This window comes from Protomyctophum bolini (genome assembly GCF_963924005.1).
Source record: "Protomyctophum bolini genome assembly, chromosome: 6".
Lineage (NCBI taxonomy): Eukaryota > Metazoa > Chordata > Actinopteri > Myctophiformes > Myctophidae > Protomyctophum > Protomyctophum bolini.
The window spans coordinates 43497618-43525117 of NC_137867.1; the positions used below are offsets into that span (position 1 = coordinate 43497618).

The 27500-nt window shown below is 48.3% G+C and overlaps 1 protein-coding gene across 1 annotated transcript in view; it reads left to right on the forward strand.

The window, feature by feature from the left end:
• Positions 1–27500, forward strand: part of cemip2 (cell migration inducing hyaluronidase 2) — a 90987-nt gene that overhangs the window by 33881 nt on the left and 29606 nt on the right. The window contains 6 exon segments of the mRNA XM_080766532.1: positions 8080–8249; positions 9274–9465; positions 16891–17060; positions 19981–20193; positions 22605–22810; positions 25360–25429. Of these exon segments, the coding sequence (XP_080622658.1) occupies positions 8080–8249; positions 9274–9465; positions 16891–17060; positions 19981–20193; positions 22605–22810; positions 25360–25429 (1021 nt within the window).

The following is a 27500-nucleotide window of genomic DNA, read 5'->3' on the forward strand; positions in this document are numbered from 1 at the left end:
TGAACATGAAGTGATGTGCATATTTTACTATAGTTTACTTTCTGTAAATGCATTCGGAACCTGCAATGTCACAACGTGTCACCAAAGCGACCACGTGGCAATGGCTACTTTAACCCATTCTGACCGGGAACCCGTTTTTGTGTTAGCATCATGTTATGCTTTAGCTATTGAAAAATAGCAGATCTACAAGCTCATAGCGCGCCACCGAGTGGCGCGCTACGAGCTTGTAGGTCTGCTATTTTTGAAAAATCGAAGAGCGACTGACATTTTTAGAATCTGATCTCAGGTCAGAATGGGTTCATCAGACCAGTGTGTGTCCAGTGGAAACCTCGTATGAATCTGATCTCAGGTCAGAATGGGTTAATGAAAGTATGTGGAAAGAGCTTCATAAAAGTTCTTTATGAAGAACGTTATGCTTCTTCATAAACTTTAGCTTCTAGAAACTAGAAACTTTAGCTTCTTCTTTATGAAGAAGCTACTCGGGCTGAGACGTTTGGGGATCCGACAGCCCTATACTGTACCTGGAAGAGTATTTCCATATATTGCAGTATTGATACTTTTACTCGAGTGAAACATTCGAGTACGTTTTTTCCACTGCTGCCAACTGCTCTAATGTATGTATGTAGGACACCAGACAGTCACGCACGCACGCACGCAGACACACACACAAACACACGCACTCGCGTGCACACACGCGTGTGCACACACAGACACACGCAGAATCTCACACGCCAGTGTAAATTGGCAGCCGGGCGACAGACAGACAGAGGCCCGTTTGATTATGTTATTTTCCCTCTCTTGCCCCTGGCAGGAAAAGAACCCTGTCCATATAGTCCACACAGTCAGAGAGAGAGAGAGGCTGTAATGACAGGCTGCCAGCCCTGGCTCTATCGTATCCCCACATGGGGGCTTGTTTGTGGGGCAGTGGGGGTGGCGCTGGGGAGGCTCTCTGACCCAGCCCTGGCTCTATCGTATCCCCACCCCCACTTGGGGGCTTGTTTGTGAGGCTGTGGGGTGGGCTGGGAGGCTCTCTGACCCAGACTGGGTCTATCCTGTGTTGGTGTGACAGTGGGGTGGTGGGCACCCTGGCGCTGTGGCGGGACTCTTTCATCTCTATCAGCTTGTGTTTCATTGGCTTTGGTGTTGCCAGGGACCCCCCATTGGCTTTGGTGTTGCCAGGGACCCCTCATTGGCTTTGGTGTTGCCAGGGACCCCTCATTGGCTTTGGTGTTGCCAGGGACCCCCCACTGCCTGCCATGTGTTTAGCCCAGTTAGACCTGAGGCCGATTCTAAAAAAGAAAGGGCTTCTAGCGCGGCGTGTGATTCTGCGCGGCACCTGTGTGTCTGTGTGTGTGTGTGTGTGTGTGTGTGTGTGTGTGTGTGTGTGTGTGTGTGTGTGTGTGTGTGTGTGCGCGCGCATTTCAACATGACAATACACAACAAAATGCTATCTTATTTCCATCTACTTCCATTTACACCCTATTCTCCATGTGCATCAATCACATTCATTACTCACACCACGCCAGGGTGACAACACCGCCAGGGTGACACCACCGCCAGGGTGACACCGCCAGGGTGACAACACGTGGAACTGGAGTGGAGTTCCTAGTACATACAAACAGAAAAGTCCTATCTGATTGCATTAAACAATTTGCCACTCACGTTATGCACGCGCATTCCCTCTATACTATACCAGTGGTTCTCAAATTGACACTAATTAGCCCCGCGGACCCCCATTTGAAAAGATATTCCAGGGACCCCCCCCATAAGAGAAGATTTTACGGCTCTAGCAGTGATTCTCAACCCATTTAATTTCAAGGACCCCCAGTTTGACATGCATTAGTCTATACGGACATCCATTTAATGGCATTTCTATCTTTGGGACCCCCAATTTATATTGTAAAATCAATGTTAATTTATGGTCCATTTGGTTCCATTCGTACACTCTCAGAGTTACAGACCCATAAGGGTCCACTTGGTTCCAAACTATCATTTAGCTGGGGACCCCCTGGAACTCCCTCAAGGACCCCTGGGGGGTCCCCGGACCCCACTTTGGGAACCACTGCTCTATACAGAACAACAGTATACTAGTATTACACTAGCCTGGCTTGGCCAGCCTCATAGCGGGGATTCACTGAAGGATTCTTCCCCGGGGAGGAAACATCAGTGAACCACGCCAGGCTAGGCTAGTATTACACACCTATCTATGCTATCCTGCACTATGCAAAGCCGATCAATTATACTGTTCACAGTGCAATCGGTACGATAACCAACCATACCCTGGGCTAAAAAGTGTCATTAGGGGTCAGAAGAATCCTCGGTAGACGTTTCATTCCAAGCGCTACGGTATGTGACCTGGCAGAGTGATCTGGTTGTAAATCCTGCTGGCACAAAGTGGAAATAGCAGATGTAATCGGACTTCAGGGCGCGGGGAGGGGAGAGCACATATAACCGAAGCTTAATGTGAATCTAAATCACTCTTCTCCTCCAGTATATAGACTTTGGTGGAGAGAGGGGGGGGGGGGGGGGGGGTCACGTGTTTGTTTGTACATGAAAGCCAAAATGTGGAGTTGATTCTCTTGGACGGAGCGCTAACGTCAGCGCTGCCATAACATGGTGGAAAAGTGAACCCAGTGCTGCACGCTGGGTGAAGTAGGACCTTATGTTGCATTATGTTAATCCATTCAAACCTGGAATACATCTGTGTCACTTCAGCTGTGAAACCAAGTGCCGCGCTAGGAGGAGCTTGTAGATCTGCTATTTTAGAAAATGTGGCGCAAATACTTGAATATATATTCTTACAGAGCGAACATTTTTAACTCAAATCTTTGCTCCTGCAGGGCGGTCCCTGGAACAACATATTTTCAGATGGGTGTGTGCACGGCCAAATACAGATCATTCTGGGGGTCCTTGACATGAAATATTGAGACCGCTGATACAGAAATAGACAGAAGACTGTCATTTAGAAGATTATTTATTTATTTATTTTGACTTTAGGCCTAAATGGCTTAAAGGTGAATCTGGGACACGGCGGCATCATCTGGCCGGCCTTCCTCTGCTTCTTGTGAGACCGGCCAGGAAACAACGTCTCACTGCTCTAGTGGAGGAAGTGAAGAAAGCATAGAGTGCTTTGTCGGCAGGCTGTAAAAGTCCCACATATAACGTTTTAAGAGCGTCCGTTGAAGAGTCCAAGCCAAGGATGGAAATGCAAACTGAGAAATAACCAAATGCATTTTCATTCCCCTTCTGAGGATCCTCTAGCAGTACATTGGTTCCCAAACTGTCGGTAGGGACCCCCCAGGGTCATAATCCAGGGACCCCCAGGGTCATAATCCAGGGACCCCCAGGGTCATAATCCAGGGACCCCCAGGGTCATAATCCAGGGACCCCCAGGGTCAAATTCCAGGGACCCCCAGGGTCAAATTCCAGGGACCCCCACTAGTGGTCTTTGCGGTCTCAATACCTAATATAGTACTGTATGTATCGAGACACTAAAACATTCCGGTTTCATATACTCCTACCCATTTTGTCCAAACATCACAAATGCTATTATCCTGGTGGAGACCTGTGCCCCGAGGGGCACTTTTTCTAGATTTCTCTGTCGGGCACAAATCTATTGTTATTTTCTTTAATAAATCTATATGCTATTGAACACCCTATCTCCACATCACATTGTCCATGCCTTCTAACTTCACTTGAGCTGGATATCTTCTTTGTTTGAGGCACAGAGGCTTTAAAGGTTTTAAAAAACACTCATTATTACTTTTTTTATTATTTAGCTTTTCCCGACAGCGAACATAATTATTGTGAAATAGTTCAGAGGAATTCTCACATCCGCCATCACCGCCACCCATTACATCCATCCATCCTTCCATAACCCATTCTGAGCGGGAACCCCTTTTGGTGTTTTAAACTTTTAAGCATTATTTTATACTTTAGCTGTTGAAAAATAGCAGATCTACAAGCTCATAGAGCGGCACTCGCGCTATGAGCTTGTAGATCTGCTATTTTTTTTAAAGCGTGAAAATATTTGAATATATATTCTTTCAGAGCGAACGTTTTTAACTATATAATATTTGCTTCAGGGGGGGGGGGGTGGATCCCTTTTCAGATGGGGGGGGGGGGGGGGCGGTCAATTACATATCATTTCTGGGGGTCCTTGACATGAAAATGTTTGAGAACCACTGACACAGAAACATGAGGTTTTTCAGAAAACTGTCATGATTTAGAAGACATTTGTAGAATCGTCGTCAGGACTAAATGGGATAATGATTGTGGACAAACGTCATCAACAACAACACATCGCTTACACCATTTGGTAAACATTTAGCACTTTAAGCGTTTTAGAAGTCACACCCCTGGGAGAGAGGAGAGACCACCACCAGAGCGTCCATAACCTCATTGTGGTCCAGTGGAATCTTAAACAGGACCTCCCTTTACGGAGATGACAGTGATAAGGCAACAACAATGGCCCCCGAGGAGCACATGCTCTGTCTGTGTGTGTGACAGCGCCATATGTGCATTGTGTATAGCCTTGACACAAAGTGTAGCCTTTTTCTTTCAATGATGAATGGGCCCCTGGCCCGGGGATACAGGGGGACGGAGACAGGGGGCCCGGCCTGGCCCCAGCCTGGGGAGACAGGGGGACGGAGACAGGGGGACGGAGACAGGGGGCCCGGCCTGGCCCCAGCCTGGGGAGACAGGGGGACGGAGACAGGGGGACGGAGACAGGGGGCCCGGCCTGGCCCCAGCCTGGGGAGACAGGGGGACGGAGACAGGGGGACGGAGACAGGGGGCCCGGCCTGGCCCCAGCCCGGGGAGACAGGGGGACGGAGACAGGGGCCCCGGCCCGTTAAGAGGGCACTTTTGGACAGAAATAAGCGAAAATAGCAGATCTACAAGCTCTCAACTTGCTTGTAGAGAGCTTGTAGACCAGCCATTTTCGTGGTGCAACCCAGCACTCTTTAGCTAGTGGAGATGCTGGTGTGTGACGAAATGTATTTCTAAACGAATTAGTTCAACACAAAATACTGTGTTCAAGTTCAGGAGACTTCAGGAGACTTCTCCTGAATGCTGCCTTCCGGCATGGCATGGAAAGGAGAGGAGAGTAGGGACATTTGAATTTCTTCCACCATGTAGTAAATGCTGCATTCGTGGTCTGGAGAGGGCAGTTGTTTTACAGACGGGTAAAAGGGCAGGGGCTTAAGTCCCCTTTGATGTCTATGTGTGCCCGGCCCAGGGGCGACCGGGGGACGGAGAACTTAAGGTCACGTCAGTGTTGGTGACGAGGGTCCCGTAAGGTCATCTGATAATGACAGACAGAGAGAGAGACAGACAGTAAAATGCTTCCCAAAAGACCTTTTTTTCCCTTCTTTTTTTTTACAATCGGCCTCAGGTCCTCATGGGTTAACGGCCCTACACCCCTCCATCACTCCTCACCCACTGTTGTTATTACATTCCTTCTTTCTCCATGCTTGTACTCCTTCATTCTTTCTATCACACATTTTTCTCCCATCTTTCTCCGATCTCCACATACTTCTTCATTCTCTACCACCTATATCCACAATCTCACAACGCCGACGCCTTGTGAGCTTGTAGATCTGCTGTTTTCGGAGCGCAACCAAACATAAGATGACTCGTCTTTTTAGTTCTACTGGATCTCTTCTCCACTAAAAAAACGTTTAGTCTAAGTATTTTATTTGTTGGCAATATATTTAGTCAACAGCTTAGTTTGTATTCAGTTTTTGTTTGGGTTTCGTCAGTGAAAACAAACGGTAGTCCACGCACGCACGCACGCACTCACGCACGCACACACTTCATTATCCAATGTAGTTCACACCCTGCCTGTACCGGGCCAGCCGTGCCATCTGTAAGATATTACATAAGGATGACATGAATGTACTGTATGTGTGTGTGTGTGTGTGTGTGTGTGTGTGTGTGTGTGTGTGTGTGTGTGTGTACTACATTCACAACGTCTGCTGTTTCAACATCTGCTACCGACGGCAGAGGGTGCATCTCTATAAGGCCTTCATTCAATGGACGTTTACATTCAACATGCATTCCATTCACACATTAACCCAGCTCAACCTTTCTGTGTCCAGGACCCCCAGACTTGACCTTTAGCTATGCCCCGCCCTCTTTCCAGACACTTTCCAGCCGGGCTCATTCATTCATATTATGTAAAAAACAATGGATTTTAAATACATTAAATACTGGTTCATTTTAATGAACCAGACCTTCAACAAATATTCCAAAGGCCTGCCATAATGCCCAGCTGGAGAAATGATGTGTGTGGCATTTATTTTTTAAGATTTGGAGAGATTTGGAGAGAAAAAAAAAGAAAAAAAAAAGATTCCCAATTCCCGTTATGAACGATTCAAAATCGATTCATAATTTCCAAAAATCTAAAGATTTTAATTTTTTTTCTGGTTACAGTTTTCACTGTAACCAGTTTTCACTACATGTAAGCTTACCCTAATCACAGTAAACTGTAGTCACTTCAGTTCAACACTGGAGTAGATTGTGACGTTTTTGGATTGAGACTCTATTTTGAATCGAATCGTGACCCCAAGAATGGGAATGGAATCGTGGGACACCAACAGATTCCCAGCCCTATTCATCAGTATGTAAACAGAGCCACGTTGTGACAGACGGTAGCGTTCTCCTGACAGTGCAGCAGTTAATATAGTAGCAGTGGATGGAGTTATTTTAACACGCACCCCAGGAGCCGTATGTTCAGAAATAACCACGACCAACGCTACGAGCTGCAGTAGCAGTAACTTCTCAATGAGACTGTATAAAACTGTAAAACTGGATTAAATCAGTGCTATTTCTGTACTGTGTGTGTGTGTGTGTGTGTGTGTGTGTGTGTGTGTGTGTGTGTGTGTGTGTGTGTGTGTGTGTGTGTGTGTGTGTGTGTGTGTGTGTGTGTGTGTGTGTGTGTGTGTGTGTGTGTGTGTGTGTGTGTGTGTGTGTGTGTGTGTGTGTGTGTGTGTGTGTGTGTGTGTGTGTGTGCGTGCGCGTGTGTTGCCCATGTGCATGCACAGCCAGCAGATATTAATAAAAATAATTCAATCCATGATGACTCAACTCTTCCCAGTTCCTCAGTCTAGAAGCCCCCCGCACGCATACACACACACACACACACACACACACACACACACACACACACACACACACACACACAGCCAGACTGTTTCTTGGAGAGAGATGAGACGAGGCTGTAATGAAGTCCCAGTGATGAGGATTAACCCTTTAAAACCGCGGCAGCGTTTTAGATGTTAGTTACATTAGCAACAATGGAAGACAACTCTTAGGATCTCAAAAAGGTTTCAGATATACAAGTTCAGAGCACGTCAATTTGGGCTGCACTGCGAGCTTGTACATCTGCTATTCTTGAAATGATTGGAAATCTTGAATAACTTTGATATTTCTTATTTTATTTCACACAGCCAGACCTCAGGTCTTAATGGGTTAACAGTGAGTCACATGGACTCATCTTCAGATCTGACCTTTAGAAGACCCCCCCCCACCCCCCCTCCCCCGGTCTAATTAAATTAAATTAAATATCTTGCGCATCTCTAAGAAAAAAAATCACACCCGTGATCTTAACGTCTAACTCAAGTTGATATGGTGATGTAATGGTGATGTAAAACAAACGGTGCAAACACAAACATTGAACGCCATTAACAATAAAGAGACATTTTCCCTTCATTGTCAATGGCGTTTACAAAACAAACATTGCAGTAAAGACATACATTAAACCTGTGTGTAGGAGGCGCTATAGCGCCCCTCAAAAGAAGAAATGATTGGAGTGTATAATGAATGTCCAGTTCAGCTGTGTGTCTGTTTTCACAGCGGTGACTCACGCTGTTCCCGTTAGAATCACGTTGGCGTGTCCATGCAGGGCGGAGAACAACACTGATAGGATGATGGGATCTAAAAACTGGAATTTAAAGAGCGTGTCGTGCCAATGTCCCGATTTTTATATGCAATTACCAAGCAAACCACTCATCTCTCTCTCTCTCTCTGTCTCTCTCTCTCTGTATATATGTCTCTCACTCCCCCTCCCCCCTGCAGACAGGCGTGGGCTCTGGTGTCGGTGGTGGGCGGAGGGAACGCGTCGTGTTCGGAGGACGTGCGCGAGCACGAGAACCACGACACGGGAGGCCAGGCCGTGGCCCGCAGGACCTTCACCACCACGGACGGGGTGGCCTTCTCTGTGACGGCCTACAGCGAGTGGAGGAACGGTAAGGACCTTCTCTGTGACGGCCTACAGCGAGTGGAGGAACAGACCCCCAGGGACAGACCCAGTGACCCAGTGACCCAGCCAGGGACAGACCCAGGGACCCAGCCAGGGACAGACCCAGTGACCCAGTGACCCAGCCAGGGACAGACCCAGGGACCCAGCCAGGGACAGACCCAGCCAGGGACAGACCCAGGGACCCAGCCAGGAACAGACCCAGTGACCCAGCCAGGGACAGACCCAGGGACCCAGCCAGGGACAGACCCAGGGACCCAGCCAGGGACAGACCCAGTGACCCAGCCAGGGACAGACCCAGGGACCCAGCCAGGAACAGACCCAGTGACCCAGCCAGGGACAGACCCAGGGACCCAGCCAGGAACAGACCCAGTGACCCAGCCAGGGACAGACCCAGTGACTCATTGACCCAGTGACCCTGCCAGGGACAGACCCAGGGACCCAGCCAGGGACAGACCCAGGGACCCAGCCAGGGACAGCCCCAGTGACCCAGCCAGGGACAGACCCAGGGACCCAGCCAGGGACAGACCCAGGGACCCAGCCAGGGACAGACCCAGGGACCCAGCCAGGGACAGACCCAGTGACCCAGCCAGGGACAGACCCAGTGACCCAGCCAGGGACAGACCCAGTGACCCAGCCAGGGACAGACCCAGTGACCCAGCCAGGGACAGACCCAGTGACCCAGCCAGGGACAGACCCAGGGACCCAGCCAGGGACAGACCCAGGGACATAGCTGTCTATAGGAGTGATTGCACAAAAAATAGACATTTAGGGAATGAGGGGTTTAGCATGGACGAAAATAGAGCCCTAAGTCTAAGGTACAGTATAAAACTAAATTAATTTGAATTATATTGTGTGTGGACATTCCACTTTTTTCTTCATTCAGTTTTTTTTGGGGTCCAGCACCGTATTCTGAAACTGGGATGTGCATGTCGTTTTCCTGCTTTACATAAAACTAAATGAAAACAGTGGAATGAGCAGCGATATTGAAGGTGGTTTTTCCGCGTCCACAGGTTTTCCCATCTCAGGCTTCCAGGTGGACGCTGTGGACCAGGTGGTGCTGAACCTGCAGGACGATTTGCAGCAGACCTGGCGCCAAGGGGACCACATCGTGGTTGCCAGCACGGACTATTCCATGCACCAGGCCGAGGAGTTCACGCTGCTGCCCTGCCCCGAGTGCAGCAGCCGGCAGGTCCGCATACAAGGTATGAGTGTCTCTCTGGGGGCCGTATAGCCTGTCAGACCCATGCATTAGAGTGTCTCTCTGGGGGCCGTATAGCCTGTCAGACCCATGCATTAGAGTGTCTCTCTGGGGGCTGTATAGCCTCTCAGACCCATGCATTAGAGTGTCTCTCTGGGGGCCGTATAGCCTCTCAGACCCATGCATTATACCACACTTTAACCAAGTCCACTGGGTTCTACACCACACTTTAACCAAGTCCACTGGGTTCTACACCACACTTTAACCAAGTCCACTGGGTTCTACACCAGACTTTAACCAAGTCCACTGGGTTCTACACCACACTTTAACCAAGTCCACTGGGTTCTACACCACACTTTAACCAAGTCCACTGGGTTCTACACCAGACTTTAACCAAGTCCACTGGGTTCTACACCACACTTTAACCAAGTCCACTGGGTTCTATACCACACTTTAACCAAGTCCACTGGGTTCTACACCACACTTTAACCAAGTCCACTGGGTTCTACACCACACTTTAACCAAGTCCACTGGGTTTATACACCACACTATAACCAAGTCCACTGGGTTCTACACCACACTTTAACCAAGTCCACTGGGTTTATACACCACACTTTAACCAAGTCCACTGGGTTCTACACCACACTTTAACCAAGTCCACTGGGTTCTACCCCACACTTTAACCAAGTCCTCCTGGGTTCTACACCACACTTTAACCAAGTCCTCCTGGGTTCTACACCACACTTTAACCAAGTCCACTGGGTTTATACACCACACTTTAACCAAGTCCTCCTGGGTTCTACACCACACTTTAACCAAGTCCACTGGGTTCTACACCACACTTTAACCAAGTCCACTGGGTTCTACACCACACTTTAACCAAGTCCACTGGGTTCTACACCACACTTTAACCAAGTCCACTGGGTTCTACACCACACTTTAACCAAGTCCACTGGGTTCTACACCACACTTTAACCAAGTCCACTGGGTTCTACACCACACTTTAACCAAGTCCACTCGGTTCTACACCACACTTTAACCAAGTCCTCCTGGGTTCTACACCACACTTTAACCAAGTCCTCCTGGGTTCTACACCACACTTTAACCAAGTCCTCCTGGGTTCTACACCACACTTTAACCAAGTCCACTGGGTTTATACACCACACTTTAACCAAGTCCTCCTGGGTTCTACACCACACTTTAACCAAGTCCACTGGGTTCTACACCACACTTTAACCAAGTCCACTGGGTTCTACACCACACTTTAACCAAGTCCACTGGGTTCTACACCACACTTTAACCAAGTCCACTGGGTTCTACACCACACTTTAACCAAGTCCACTGGGTTCTACACCACACTTTAACCAAGTCCACTGGGTTCTACACCACACTTTAACCAAGTCCACCTGGGTTTTTATAGCACATACAATATTACTGCTGGTCTGTTGTGAAAGTTTCTCCCTAGCTGTTTACATAAAAGTCTCTGCGGTGGAGGACACGCACGCACGAACACACGCACGCACACACACACGCGCACACACACGCACGGACAGCAAAACATGCCTTCGGCCTCGTGGAGACAATAATGATATAAAATGATCCACGGATCAAACTGCGCTATCCAGCGGATATAACTGCCATTTGCGCATGCATGGCATGCTCAGACACACACACACACACACACACACACACACACACACACACACACACACACACACACACACACACACACACACAGGTCTCTGTGGTGGAGGTGTGGAGTGAAGCTAGCAAACAAAGGACTTCTGAGGACATGCGCGCACGGCACGCACATGCATAGTGGTGCACGCACGCACGCAACCTTTCGGTACATGCCACTGGTTGGTACGCAACTAACCGCAACCTGAATGTTTTCTCAATTGTAAACCAAATCTTTATTTAACCGTGAAACAAAATGTATTTCTTGTGAGGACCTGGAAAATAGTCCTCGCATCGTCTTCATTCTCAAATTCTATACTATATATACCTTTGATCCTCACGGGATCCGCACGTAATTCCGACGGAGCATTAGTCCGACATGCGGGAACCGCTCCAACATGCGCTGCTCCATGTACGTGCATGTGGTTATGGTTACGTTAGCGTGCTGCTCCCGTACGTGCATGTGGTTATGGTTACGTTAGCGTTTGAGGTAGTCGACTATTCAACTAGTCCACTAGTAAGTCCACTAGTCGACCTTGCTGCAGAAAGAAAAATATCTGTTTTTGTAGGCCTCAAGATCAGCTAGAATGCTAGATTATAGTCACCAATGTACACAGTTTTTATATATACAAATATCTTATATACATTTCTTTACATAATAATGTAGTTAAACTACTATTCGACTAGTCTACTAGTAAACTAGGCAACTAGTCGACTAGTATAAATCACTAGAAGTGAAAGACCTAGTTTGAGGTAGGTTGTCGTTTGTCGGACCAATGACTAGTCTGAACTAAGTACTGCACCCGATCCTCACAAGTATAGTAACACACACGCATGCACACGCACACGCACACACACACACACACACACACACACACACACACACACGTCCACGTGCACTCAGCGCTGCGGCCTCTCTGGCGTGGTGGGAGTGGTTCCGCCTGTACTCGTAAATCATTCACCATCCGTCCGTCGGTCCCATCCCACCCCGACACATTATTCTCTCTTGATTCATAGAGCCTGTTGTTCCGCCCAGCGTCACTCGCTCCATGCACGGACACAGCTTATTAATCATCTCACAAACGGAATACAATGCTGTCCGTGAGACGCCAAAATGAAACGCAAATGGTCTGTTTGGCTATTTGCGTGCTCTCTCCCCCCCACCTCGGCGCGGAGTTCCCCCATTGTGTCGGTTAAGTTCTGTTTGCCAACGCAGTGGACACTATAAAGCATGCCGTGCCTAGGGTTGTCACGATCATGGCGACGAATGGTTGGCCGTACATATCGTTAACGATTAACTTTTAGTTTTTAGTTTTTTTCCCTTTGGCATTGATCATTGGAACTTAAATACATCAAAATGACATGTTTGTTTTTGCCTTTCATGCTTCATGAACAAACCGTTGCGCTGTAGGTGCAGCGCTCCACTTCAGAATCCATCTCACGTTGCGAAACGGGGACAATAAAGCCTCTCCGACCCACTTACTTACTCACTTACTTACTGACTTACTTACTGACTTACTTACTTACTTACTTACTGACTTACTTACTTACTGACTTACTTACTTACTGACTTACTTACTTACTGACTTGGATTTGTATTCTGGGGTGAACCTTTGAAAATAGTCGCGATTTAACCCATTCTGGACGGGAACCCCCTTTTGATGTTTTAAGCATTATGCTATACTTTTGCTATTGAGAAATTGCAGATCTACAAGCTCATAGATCTGATATTTTAGAAAAATCATGAAAATGTTGAGCAAATCTTTGAATTTATATATTCTTTCAGCGAGAACGTTTTTTTAACTAAAATCTTTGCCACTCACGCCTATTTTGTCACGTTCGCGCTAATGATACAAAACACTACACGGTATACAAGATTATTATTTCATGTCAAAACAATCAGGTATCCGTAGATGATGTAACCGTAGATGATGTAACCCACGTAATGTAATGCGTCACTCTTAACAGTACGTTTTAAGCGGGCGGGCGACAGCCAGATGAATTTTCTGGAAGTGCATTATATTTGTCTATGTGACCCGGCGACTACCGGCGACAGCAGGCGAACAGGCGATGGTGTGGGCAGGGCAACATCGCCCCAAAAGATACAAATAATTCATCTTTTTGGGCAATGACGGGCGATTGGGCGATGTGTCAGCCGATGCTCGCCCGCTGTTAACATGTACCGTTAGGTTTTCCACATGTCCTCATACTGTCCTTGTTGACCATTTAGGTCAACGTAATAACATTATGTTGTGAGATGATAATATAGCAGCAGGTATGCTAGACTTGAGGCCAGTAAATGGAAAATGGTCGCATTTATATTGGCGCCTTTTATCCAAGGCGTTTTGCATAGCTGCCGTCCCGCCAGTGAACCGTCTGAACGTGTTTTGGCACGATGATGCTCACCCTGGGACCGGTCCAACCCCTGAGGCGGAGTGCCAAGCAGGGAGGCACTGGGTCCCATTTTTATTGTCTTTGGGATGTTGGGGTCACTTAACCCTACGGATGCACCAGCATGTTTCAAAATATAGGTGCTAGAGTGGCAGCAGATATGGCAGATTTTACTCTGAAAAGCCCCCACCCCCCGCTATAACAGGCCAATGTGAAAAGGGTGGGATCATGATTTGAGGCTATTTTGTTCAAAACCGGCCAATCCGGCAAACTTTGAAAGCCAATGTTAGCCAAATTAGGATGGAATATGAAATATCGGACAGATCCGTCTTGAACACATGACTATAGAGATAGCGTGTAACGATTTGCGGGATTTTTGGACAAAATCTGGAGGAGTAATATGAACAAGTTTTACAAAAGTTGGCCTCCAGGTGGCGCTATAACAGGCCGTTCTGGAAATTTGGGGCAGAGGTTCATCGTTGGCATCCAGGGAGTGCGTGTGTGCAAAATTTGGCATCGACCGGGTTAACGGTGCTGGAGATTAGCTGGTAACAGACAGACGGACGCACACACACACACACACACACACATACACACATACATGGACGCACGCACGGACGGACAGCAAAACGAACTCTCTCCCCATGCCTTCGGCCTCGTGGAGACAATAATGATATAAAATTATCCACGGATCAAACTGCGCTATCCAGCGGATATAACTGCCATTTGCGCATGCTCAGACACACACACACACACACACACACACACACACACACACACTGAAACTGAAACCGCAAAGCGCACGTTATTCTTCTGACTCCACAAGCATTTCGGCGAGCTTCCAGCGTGGAGGGTCAGTGTCAGTGGCATCCCGTAGAGTTGCTGCAGAAGCTGTGTTTTGTTAGCTGTGCTGTGGTCCATGATGTTGGATTAGCCAGAACACTCTGTGTGTGTGTGTGTGTGTGTGTGTGTGTGTGTGTGTGTGTGTGTGTGTGTGTGTGTGTGTGTGTGTGTGTGTGTGTGTGTGTGTGTGTGTGTGTGTGTGTGTGTGTGTGTGTGTGTGTGTGTGTGTGTGTGTGTGTGTGTGTGTGCGCGCGTGCGTAAATATATATATATATATAATATATAAATATCGAACCAATGGAAAGTAGTAAAAAAACTCCATTGGACCCTCAGTCTGCGAAACGGCTAACTCCACCACCTCTCCCCCTCTCAAACTGTCTGCTAAAGCAGCTAACTCCACCACCTCTCCCCCTCTCAAACTGTCTGCTAAAGCAGCTAACTCCACCACCTCTCCCCCTCTCAAACTGGCTGCTAAAGCAGCTAACTCCACCACCTCTCCTCCTCTCAAACTGTCTGCTAAAGCAGCTAACTCCACTACCTGTGCCCCTCTCAAACTGGCTGCTTAAGCAGCTAACTCCACCACCTGTGCCCCTCTCAAACTGGCTGCTAAAGCAGCTAACTCCACCACCTCTCCCCCTCTCAAACTGTCTGCTAAAGCAGCTAACTCCACCACCTCTCCCCCTCTCAAACTGTCTGCTAAAGCATGCTAACACCACCACCTCTCCCCCTCTCAAACTGGCTGCTAAAGCAGCTAACTCCACCACCTCTCCCCCTCTCAAACTGTCTGCTAAAGCAGCTAACTCCACCACCTCTCCCCCTCTCAAACTGTCTGCTAAAGCATGCTAACACCACCACCTCTCCCCCTCTCAAACTGTCTGCTAAAGCAGCTAACACCACCACCTCTCCCCCTCTCATGCAAGTCATTGACAATATATAATTAAGTCACAACACCAACTTTGATGAGGCTGTATTGCTTTGATTAAAATAAAATAAAAATAGACGCACGCAGCACGCACACACGCACGCATGCACACACACACTTTGTCTCCTGTTTTCAACATAATGTCAAACTTTTCATGGAAAGGCTGGACTGTGCGTGCGTGCGTGCGTGCTGCGTGTATGCGTGTGTGTGTGCGTGCGTGCTGCGTGTATGCGTGTGTGCGTGCGTACAGTACACATGCTTACCTAGAGGGAAGGGTTTAACAGCTGGGAAAATACCATTCATTATCAATGTCAGCTGCACCGTGTGTGTGCGCGCGCGTGTGCGTGTACACAGTGTGTGCTTTTTGCTAACGTCCTGTTGTGCAGCTGGGAGGTCAATGTCAATATCATTGTTGAAGAGAAGACCTCCTCCATGTTTACTCCAACAGTATCATTGTTGAAGACCTCCTCCATGTTTACTCCCAACAGTCGTTTAGTGATTTGATCACTGCCACAAGGAGCAGTTGTTCTGGGACTTTCCTCAGATAAATTCCAATTGTGTTCAGTGTTTGTTTGCTTGTTTGTTTTTTCTTCCTTTCGAGGTCGACTCGTTTTGCTTTCCCTCAATATTTCAAGATGTTCAATATGTTTATTGTCACACAGATAATTTCATCCAAATCTCACGCAGATCGGTACACATGACCTCTGTAGTCATGTGATCAAGACGAGTCTGTTGGATTTCTCAGATTCTACACCGATTGGCTAAGATTGCCCTCCAAAGTTCCAGAATTATATCCTCAGAGATGCTATGAGTGATCTGGATCTGCACTTCCTCAACAAAATGAAGAAAATTGTTGCAACAAAAACATGTTCATATTACTCCTAAACATTTTGCCAGACATCACACACACTCCTGGTGGAGACCTGTGCCCAGAAGGGCACTTTCTTTCTAGCCTTACAGCCTGGGGGGAGAAAAGTGTTTTTCAGGCTGCTTGTGCTGGTCTTTGATGCTCTGGTATGTTTTCCCTGAGGGCAGCAGTGGGAACAGACGCTGTGTTTTTTTGGTCCTTGATGATTGTCAGGGAGTTCTTCAGGAGGCAGCGCTGCTTGGGCATACTGTACAGCTCCTCCAAGCTGGGCAGCCCACATCTCTATCTTTTTTGATTGAAGTACAGGCTATAAACTATCGATTACACACCTTCGTCACACTCTTGCTCAAAGCTTGTAGATTGATGTATTTTGGGGGCAAGGAAAGGACACTGGTGTGCAATTAAATTCAGCCTTCAGGGTCAAGCATAAAAATGGCAAACCTTTTAAAGAAGTTCCGCTTGTCTACCAAGTGGGAGTGCCATGAAATCCAAGACACTTATTCTGCTCAATAAATCTCGCAGGTCTGCAGTGCACACCTCCTGGGAGTCCACGCAGTACTTATTTGAAAATGATGTCTGTCTGTCTGTCTGTCTGTCTGTCTGTGTCTTATCTATCTGAGAGAGCTAGAGAGCTCTAGCACATGTCTATACGCCCACGGTTTAACATATATGTGTGTGTGTGTGTGTGTGTGTGTGTGTGTGTGTGTGTGTGTGTGTGTGTCGTCCAGGGAGGCCCCAGTACACCCACGTAGGAGAGGTCCTAGACGGGGTGGACATGCGTGCTGAGGTGGCTCTGCTCTCCAGGAACATCCTGATCTACGGAGAGATGGAGAGCTCCTGCTACGGAGACAACCTGTGTCACTTCTACAACCACGACACCTTCGGAGGCCACGTCAAGGTGTGTGTAGGAGGTTTCTACTATACCGTCTATGCAGAGTCATCTAGTAAGAGAGTGGCGACACTAGTGAGAGCCACAAGCTCAAAACGCACCACTGTGCGCGTTTCAAGCATGCGTACGGGTTTAATTCACGAAGAAACGGTTTACAATCTGGAGATAAGTGGTTTCTGCTCTGACAGAGAGACGATATATTATCTACACAAGACACTCCATCTCTATACGTCTCTTATGTCAACACTGTAGCACCATACTGTACACATGGGGAGGTCAAACCCATTAGTACATGTCCCCTGACCGCACGCACGCACACGCACGCACGCGGTGATACATAAGTCCAATATTTATTCAGTATAATTAAAGTACTGTACTGTACTGTACTGTACATACACAATAACATTCCTCAGGATGTATGTAACCTAGCCCCTTATGCTCAATGATCAGTCAGTGTGTGTGTGTGTGTGTGTGTGTGTGTGTGTGTGTGTGTGCTTGACAGAGAGAAACGGCTGTACTGTGTGTGTGTGTGTGTGTGTGTGTGTGTGTGTCTGTGTGTCTGTGTGTCTGTGTATACGCACATTTCTATGATGCTGGCAAAATCTGCGTAGGAGTGCATGGGAGCATTTGAGAGATTTATGAGTGAGACACCGGGCTGTGGTGTGTGTGTGTGTGTGTGTGTGTTTTATGTGATTGTGTCTATGCGAGTACTGTATGTGCACGAGTGAGAGAGTGTGTGTGTGTGTGTGTGTGTGTGTGTGTGTGTGTGCGTGTGCTTGCGTGCGTGTGATTGGCCAATGCTCTAACGGGAACCAGGCAGAGCAGATTAAGACGTACCCACACAAGACCTCCTACTGCATTGCTTAGGGGTCCATGGGGGGTTCCAGGGGGTCCGTGGGGTGGTTCCAGGGGGTTCCAGGGGACCCTTAGGGGTCCGTGGGGTGGTTCCAGGGGGTTCCAGGGGACCCCCAGGGGTCCGTGGGGTGGTTCCAGGGGACCCCCAGGGGTCCGTGGGGTGGTTCCAGGGGGTTCCAGGGGACCCTTAGGGGTCCGTGGGGTGGTTCCAGGGGGTTCCAGGGGACCCTTAGGGGTCCGTGGGGTGGTTCCAGGGGGTTCTAGGGGACCCCCAGGGGGTCTTCGTTGGTGATGGTCCCCGGCACAAAACATTGTCAGATGGGCGTCCGCCTCGAGTTCAATTCCTTGGCAAAAGAATTGAGAACTACTGTGTGTCAATTTAAAACTATTCAATATTTATTTTTCCTTTATTATTATTTTTTTTTTGCACAGCCACCCCACAGGCTTGACTGATTTCTGAATGATACTTTTACAAGTTCACAGCTTTTTGATCTTTTTGCTATAGTAGCCGAAGTATAAAATAGTGTTAAAAGTGCTTAAACTGTTGGGTTTACAGGGGTCTCCCTGGAACCCCCCTGAAGGACCCCTGGGGTGGGTGGTCCCCAGACCACTGATCTAAAGAGGAACATTTGGTTTTGGGGCATTGCTCTGAGCCTCACATCATTACCGGAGCGGGCTAGTGGTAGCCATGTCTCGCTTAATTTCCATTTCCAGCCATTCATTTGCAAAAAGAAAAAGAAGAAAAACTTATTTTTTTAATAATCTGGGGACCCCCCCAAAATAATTTGGCAACCCCAAATTCTGGGTTCTCAACCCACAGGTTGATTAGATTATTCAGGTTTACAAAGTATATTCCTAAAACACCAGGACATAACAACCCCCCCCCCCCCCGACCCTCTGGCCCGAACCATTGCTTGGACACAGATGTAAAGTGTGTGTGTGTGTGTGTGTGTGTGTGTGTGTGTGTGTGTGTGTGTGTGTGTGTGTGTGTGTCCCACATCAAGGACAGCATTGTGTACAGTATATGTGTGAAAGCCAACAGCCTGTAATTAACACCACCACAGCTGTGTTTACACACAGGCGACCCCCATAAGACTTCCTCCTCCCCCTCCTCACCCTACTCATCATCATGCTCCCCCCCTCCTCCCCCTACTCCTCATCATCATCCTCCGTCCTCCTCCTCCTCCAAGTGTTTGGTAACTTATCTTCTGTACACCTGTAACTCTATGCTGCCTCCTCCTCCTCCTCCTCCTCCTCCTTCTCTTATTGTGTTTGGTAACTCCTCCTCCTCCCCAGGTGTTTGGTAACGTCTCCTCCTCCTCCCCAGGTGTTTGGTAACGTCTCCTCCTCCTCCTCAGGTGTTTGGTAACGTCTCCTCCTCCTCCTCAGGTGTTTGTTAACGTCTCCTCCTCCTCCCCAGGTGTTTGGTAACGTCTCCTCCTCCTCCTCAGGTGTTTGGTAACTTCTCCTCCTCCTCCCCAGGTGTTTGGTAACGTCTCCTCCTCCTCCCCAGGTGTTTGGTAACGTCTCCTCCTCCTCCCCAGGTGTTTGGTAACGTCTCCTCCTCCTCCCCAGGTGTTTGGTAACGTCTCCTCCTCCTCCCCAGGTGTTTGGTAACGTCTCCTCCTCCTCCCCAGGTGTTTGGTAACGTCTCCTCCTCCTCCCCAGGTGTTTGGTAACGTCTCCTCCTCCTCCCCAGGTGTTTGGTAACGTCTCCTCCTCCTCCCCAGGTGTTTGGTAACGTCTCCTCCTCCTCCTCAGGTGTTTGGTAACGTCTCCTCCTCCTCCCCAGGTGTTTGGTAACGTCTCCTCCCCAGGTGTTTGGTAACGTCTCCTCCTCCTCCTCCTCCTCCCCAGGTGTTTGGTAACGTCTCCTCCCCAGGTGTTTGGTAACGTCTCCTCCTCCTCCTCAGGTGTTTGGTAACGTCTCCTCCTCCTCCTCAGGTGTTTGGTAACGTCTCCTCCTCCTCCTCAGGTGTTTGGTAACGTCTCCTCCTCCTCCTCAGGTGTTTGGTAACGTCTCCTCCTCCTCCCCAGGTGTTTGGTAACGTCTCCTCCTCCTCCTCCTCCCCAGGTGTTTGGTAACTTCTCGTCGGTGCACCTGTCCCACGTGGAGCTCAGGAACATGGGCCAGCAGGCGTTGAGGGGTCGTTACCCGCTGCACTTCCACCTGTGTGGCGACGTGGACAGGCGGGGGGGCTACCGCCAGCCCACCTACCTGGACGGGCTGGCCATCCACCACTCCTTCTCCCGCTGCGTCAGCATCCACGCCACCAACGGACTGCTGGTCAGTGAGACACTGTGTGTGTGTGTGTGTGTGTGTGTGTGTGTGTGCGTGTGCGTGTGTGCGTGCGTGCGCGCGCGGTCTCGCGTATTAGCCAGACAACTATTCCACAATCGCCGAATGCTATTGGAACTATCCATCCATCCATCTTCAGCCGCTTATCTGTAGTCTGGTCGCGGGAGCAACATCGCCAGTGCAGCAAATTTCTATTTCGGAATGAAACTTAATTTAGTTTTAGTCACCCTGGAATGTTTTCTAGTGTTAGTCTAGTTTCAGTCGACTAAATCTACAGTTGATTTAGTCCACTAAAATGTATTTTGTCGGTCGGGCCTTGATGCCGTTGTAATGACTAAAATAGCTGACCTACAAGCTTGCAACGCGTCGCAGTGCGACACGTTGTGAGCTTGTAGATCGGGGGTCCCTGGAACAACATATTTTCAGATGGGGGACGGCGGCCAATTACACATCATTTTTGGGGTCCTTGACATGAAATAGTTTGAGAACCACTGATATAGAAACAACAGTTTCTAAACAGACAGTTTTTCAGAAAACTGTCATTTTTTTCTGAAAGACATTTGTAAAATATGTTCTCAGGTCTTTATGGGTTAATCGGTTTCCTCCGTGAGGAGTTGGTACAGGAATGTGTATTCATCTCTCAGTTTCATACAAATGAGTATAGTAAACAGCTGTGTTTGCGTGCGTGCGTGCGCGCGCGCGTGTGTTTGTGTGTGTGTGTGTGTGTGTGTGTGAGCTTGTGTGCATGCGTGCTTGTGTGTGTGTGTCAATATCAGTGGGTGCTCTACAATACAACACAACTCGTTGTGTGTTTGCGTGCGCGGCTGCCTGTGCGCGTGAGTGTGATTTCCATTCCTGACGTCAAACGGTGACATGCCAGCGTGTGTCCTTCGATGCGATGACAGGAACATAAAGAATTGTCCTTCCTGAGGAAAGACAGCAGGCCAGATAGCGAACGGCCCGTGTTCCTGTTCCACTGTGGGACACACGTCAGGATCTTTTCAAACGTTTATAACTCAAGTCGTTGCTTCTGGGGGGGGGGGGGGGGGGGGGGGGTCCCTGGAACTACATATTTTCAGATGGGGGTCGGAGGCCAAGTACATATCATTTTCGGGGTCCTTGACATGTAAAACTTTGAGATCTACTGACACGATAGAAACATATATAACATATAGAAACATACTGTAGGCTCTTTCAGAAAACTGTCATGATTCAGAAGACATTCAGTAGAATCTCAGGTCTAAATGGGCCAACACCAGTGTTGTTTTTGGCAGCACATTTTTATTTTAGTCTCTTGAATTGTCTTAATTTAGTTTTAGTCACATTTTAGTCCTCTGGAATGTTTTAGTGTTAGTCTAGTTTTGGTCGACTAAATGTACAGTTGATTTAGTCGAACAAAATGTATTTTGGCGGACCTTGATGCCGTCGACTGTTTTTTTTCTCACTTGCTGAAAATAGCCGATCTACAAGCTCACAACGCACCGCAGCGTCGTTATAGTGGATCTCTTGTCCACTAGTCCCTTCCTAACATTTTAGTCTAGTTTTTATTTGAAGAAATTGTCAGTATATTTAGTGTTAATTTTAGTCATCATAGCTTAGTTTTCATTTTTGTCAGTGGAAAACGTTTTTTTTGTCGACGAAAATCAACACTGGCTAACATATGTATACTAGTCATTAAAACCCATTTTGGGGCGGGAACCCCTTTTGGTGTTTTAACTAAGCATTATGTCATACTTTAGCTATTGAAAAATAGAAGATCTACAAGCTCTTATAGCGCGCCACCGAGTGGCACGCTACGAGCTTGTATAGGTCTGCTATTTTTGAAATATCGTGAAGATGAGGCACACATCTTTGAATATATATTCTTTCAGAAGACTTTCTTTTAACCCATTCTGAACGGGAACCCGTTTTGGTGTCAGCATCATGTTATGCTTTAGCTATTGAAAAATAGCAGATCTACAAGCTCGTAGCGCGCCACCGAGTGGCGCGCTACGAGCTTGTAGGTCTGCTATTTTTTGAAAAATCGAAGAGCGACTGACATTTTTTAGAATCTGATCTCAGGTCAGAATGGGTTGATCAGACCAGTGTGTGTCCAGTGGAAACCTTCGTATGAATCTGATCTCAGGTCAGAATGGGTTAATTTGGACTTCAGGCCTAAATGGTTAACCCTCCCCCCCCCCCAGGTGAAGGACACGGTGGGCTACGACACCCTGGGCCACTGCTTCTTCTAAATGGTTAACCCTTCCCCCCCCAGGTGAAGGACACGGTGGGCTACGACACCTGGGCCACTGCTTCTTCTAAATGGTTAACCCTCCCCCCCCCCCAGGTGAAGGACACGGTGGGCTACGACACCCTGGGCCACTGCTTCTTCTAAAATGGTTAACCCTTCCCCCCCCCAGGTGAAGGACACGGTGGGCTACGACACCCTGGGCCACTGCTTCTTCCTGGAGGACGGCGTGGAGCAGCGCAACACCTTCTACCACAACCTGGGCCTCCTGACACGCCCGGGGACCCTGCTGCCCACCGACCGCAACGACACCCTCTGCACCGCCATCCGGGACAAGGTGTACTGGGACTACACGCCTTCGCCCAGCACCGAGTGCAAGTACGTATGCTGTCCACTATAGGGGCTGCGTGCCTTCGCTCAGCACCGAGTGCAAAGTACGTTGGGAAGGGGTGGGCAACTTTGACCATGGAGAGGGCTACTATATAGTTCCACACTCACTCCAGAGGGCCACTATACTGTAGTTCCACACTCACTCCAGAGGGCCACTGTATAGTTCCACACTCACTCCAGAGGGCCACTATATAGTTCCACACTCACTCCAGAGGGCCACTATACTATAGTTCCACACTCACTCCAGAGGGCCACTATACTATAGTTCCACACTCACTCCAGAGGGCCACTATATAGTTCCACACTCACTCCAGAGGGCCACTATACTTAGTTCCACACTCACTCCAGAGGGCCACTATACTGTAGTTCCACACTCACTCCAGAGGGCCACTATACTGTAGTTCCACACTCACTCCAGAGGGCCACTATACTTAGTTCCACACTCACTCCAGAGGGCCACTATATAGTTCCACACTCACTCCAGAGGGCCACTATATAGTTCCACACTCACTCCAGAGGGCCACTATATAGTTCCACACTCACTCCAGAGGGCCACTATACTGTTGTTCCACACTCACTCCAGAGGGCCACTATACTGTAGTTCCACACTCACTCCAGAGGGCCACTATACAGTAGTTCCACACTCACTCCAGAGGGCCACTTACTGTAGTTCCACACTCACTCCAGAGGGCCACTATAGTTCCACACTCACTCCAGAGGGCCACTATATAGTTCCACACTCACTCCAGAGGGCCACTATATAGTTCCACACTCACTCCAGAGGGCCACTATATAGTTCCACACTCACTCCAGAGGGCCACTATATAGTTCCACACTCACTCCAGAGGGCCACTATACTTAGTTCCACACTCACTCCAGAGGGCCACTATACTGTAGTTCCACACTCACTCCAGAGGGCCACTATACTGTAGTTCCACACTCACTCCAGAGGGCCACTATACTTAGTTCCACACTCACTCCAGAGGGCCACTATATAGTTCCACACTCACTCCAGAGGGCCACTATATAGTTCCACACTCACTCCAGAGGGCCACTATATAGTTCCACACTCACTCCAGAGGGCCACTATACTGTTGTTCCACACTCACTCCAGAGGGCCACTATACTGTAGTTCCACACTCACTCCAGAGGGCCACTATACAGTAGTTCCACACTCACTCCAGAGGGCCACTTACTGTAGTTCCACACTCACTCCAGAGGGCCACTATAGTTCCACACTCACTCCAGAGGGCCACTATATAGTTCCACACTCACTCCAGAGGGCCACTATATAGTTCCACACTCACTCCAGAGGGCCACTATATAGTTCCACACTCACTCCAGAGGGCCACTATATAGTTCCACACTCACTCCAGAGGGCCACTATATAGTTCCTCACTCACTCCAGAGGGCCACTATATAGTTCCACACTCACTCCAGAGGGCCACTATACAGTAGTTCCACACTCACTCCAGAGGGCCACTATACTGTAGTTCCACACTCACTCCAGAGGGCCACTATAGTTCCACACTCACTCCAGAGGGCCACTATACTATAGTTCCACACTCACTCCAGAGGGCCACTATAGTTCCACATTCACTCCAGAGGGCCACTATACTATAGTTCCACATTCACTCCAGAGGGCCACTATACTATAGTTCCACACTCACTCCAGAGGGCCACTATATAGTTCCACACTCACTCAAACTGGGGGTCCTTGAAATCAAACGGGTTGAGAATCACTGCTAGAGCCGTACAAATCTCTTATGAGGGGTCCCTGACATTATGTTTTCAAATGGGGGGGGTCCGTGGGGCTAATTAGTGTCAATTTGGGGGTACTTGACATGAAAAAGTTTGGGAACCATGCAGTGTTGTACATTACAGTATCTGAGGAATCTCAAGTGTTTGTGTGGGGGTCGGGGAGGGGGAGCACACTCAGACAGGTCTTCTCAGACATTGTACAGAACACCGTGAAACACAGTGCAGTGAGAGATAACCTACTCTTATCTCTGAAACAACAGCCTCTCCTCCTCTCTCTGGAAGAGGATTGGTTGTTTTTCTTTCACTAGAAGCAATAAAAAGGCGATGTAGCACGATCCACTTTTCAAGTGTGTGTGTGTGTGTGTGCGTGCGTGCGCGGAAAAGACTCTCGTTCGGCTTACGGTTTAAACAAGTTGATGAACTTGTCGGCTGATCAGGAGCGTCCTCATCCACGGCTTACCGTACGTTTGCGTGGTGGAATATTGAGAGATGATTGGTGATGTCGTCAAAATCTCCCCTTCTGCTTAGATTAGATTGTTTGTTATCGCAGTACGTCTCATCACACGAAGTACACCAGAGTTACATTAAGATGGCATTAGTTCTAAGGTTTCAGGGACTGTATCCAATTAGAGCTATCTATCCACCGAGATAAAGAAGGTAATTCTTTTAATATCCACTCTTTTTGTGTGTGTGTGTGTGTGTGTGTGTGTGTGTGTGTGCCTGTGTGCGTGCCTGTGTGCGTGCGTGCATGCGTGCTTTTGTGTGTTTTATTCCAGGGCAGTTTCAACGTTCTGGATCGCCAACCCCAATAACAACCTCATCAGCAACGCAGCAGCTGGCTCTCAGGTGAGCCCCCCCCCCCCACCTTTTTATCCCACGATTCTTTTGTAACCCATTTTAAGGGGCGCTAGCCCCTTCTATAAACAGCTTTTGTCGCCACACGTCTAAGATTTTCCATTGACAATGAAAGGAGAATTCAGGTCAATTGTCCGCTAAATATTGTCCCCAACGCTGCGCAAAAAGCATGGAATACGGATGTGTATATTACAGGAAACTCCCATTAAACTTTCCAACAAACTCCGGTAAACTCCCGGATTGTACCATCACACCTGTATATTACCGTATATTAACTGTATATGCCTGCTGAACTTGAGGTTTACAGGAAAATATATAGTCCGTTAACTCTTCACACAGTGCACGCACACGTCTCAATATATTTGATTATGAAAACCTTTTGTTTTAGCAGATTTCTTATGTAAAGCTCGGGGGGAGGGGGGGAGGTAGAATGTATTGATTGAGTGAAATGGAGTTCGAAAGACTGTTTTCATTTTATTGTACACGTATTGAAGCAAGCGATTCGTATGGTGTGTCCTATAATAAGAAAACTTACGTCATATGAGCAAATCGGTGTCAAACAATGTCAAAATGTCCGCTAACATACATGTACGATGACAAGAGCTCTCCTCATTTCACACGGTGTGACTTTTTATTCTCCCTCGTCCTATCTGACCTCATGCTTCCTTCCATGCATGAGGGAGTCCAAGCTGCTTCTTTTCACCTGACAGGGGAGAGTTTCCCTGACATGGGGGAGAGTAGTTTTAGATACCATTACTGCATGTTTTTTGGGAGGGTACCTACCCTAGTATTGACCCTAGGGTGGTCCGGGGACCCCCAGTGGTCCTTCAGGGAGTTCCAGGGGTTCCCCAGCTAAATCATAGTTTGGAACCAAATGGACCCTTATGGGTCTGTAACTCTGAGAGTGTACAAATGGACCCTGACGGGTCCATTTGGTTCCATTTGTACACCCTCAGAGTTAAATTAACATTGACTAGTAGACTAATATGCATGTCAAACTGGGGGTCCTTGAAATTAAGCGGGTTGAGAATCACTGCTTCTCTTAATAACCTTCTCTTATGGGTGGTCCCTGACATATGTTTTCAATGGCGGTCCGTGGGCTAATTAAGAGTCAATTTGGGGGTCCTTGATATGAAAAAGTTTGCGAACCACTGCCCTAGGGGACACGGGCAGAACATGCCAACTCCACACAGTCAGAAAGGCCCTTTTGCCAACCCCACCTCAGGCACTGATGACGCGGAGGAGAGAGAGCTTAAGGACCCCCTGGGGGTCCCCGGCCCGGGACCCGTACGTTGAGAACAACCGCTATATTTCCTGAAGGCTTTTCCCGGCTCAGCCGCTCTTCGACCTTTTAAAACGAGAGGCTTTTCCTGCTCACGGAAACGTCCTCCGGTGTATAATGCGATCCAATAAAGCGGGGTTTAGCGATAAGGTTAGCGTCTGATAAGATAAGGAACCTGCTGTCCATCTCATTTCCTACGCCGACACAGCTGAGCCCCGATGACGAGCACAGAGGGTTGTCGAGGGCAGTCTGCGGAGGTTTTCAGGCCAGGGATCCTCCATAGCTGACAGAGAGATGAACTCTATCTCTACCGCTATGGCATGAACCCCAGTTCCCAGGGCCAGCATACCAGTTCATTTTAAAAAGTCAGAGTTTGACCTTCCCCCCCCCCCCCCCCCCCCCCCCCCAAACACTCTCGCTACACACACTCTTAAGTATCATTGGAACACGCACACACAGTGTTGTATAGCAACATAACATTTTTGTCATTTTTTTAATACATCATTTGAAGTTCCTCAGAAAACAACCACTTTTAGAATCAGCCTCAGTCCTAATTGGGTTAATTCCTTATTTATTTGGGTACCCTGCACTGACGAAATAAATGATCTGTCTCGAGCTAGAAACGTTTGGGAGACCCCCCCCCCCCCCCCCCCCTCCCCCCCTCCATCACATTGATGGAGTAAAAAAAAGAAGAACAGTCCCAGCTGAGGCCAGAAAACCACATTGATTGCTGTGGACCAGCTACACAGTGAGAGCTATTCACCTCTTCATGTCATCTCT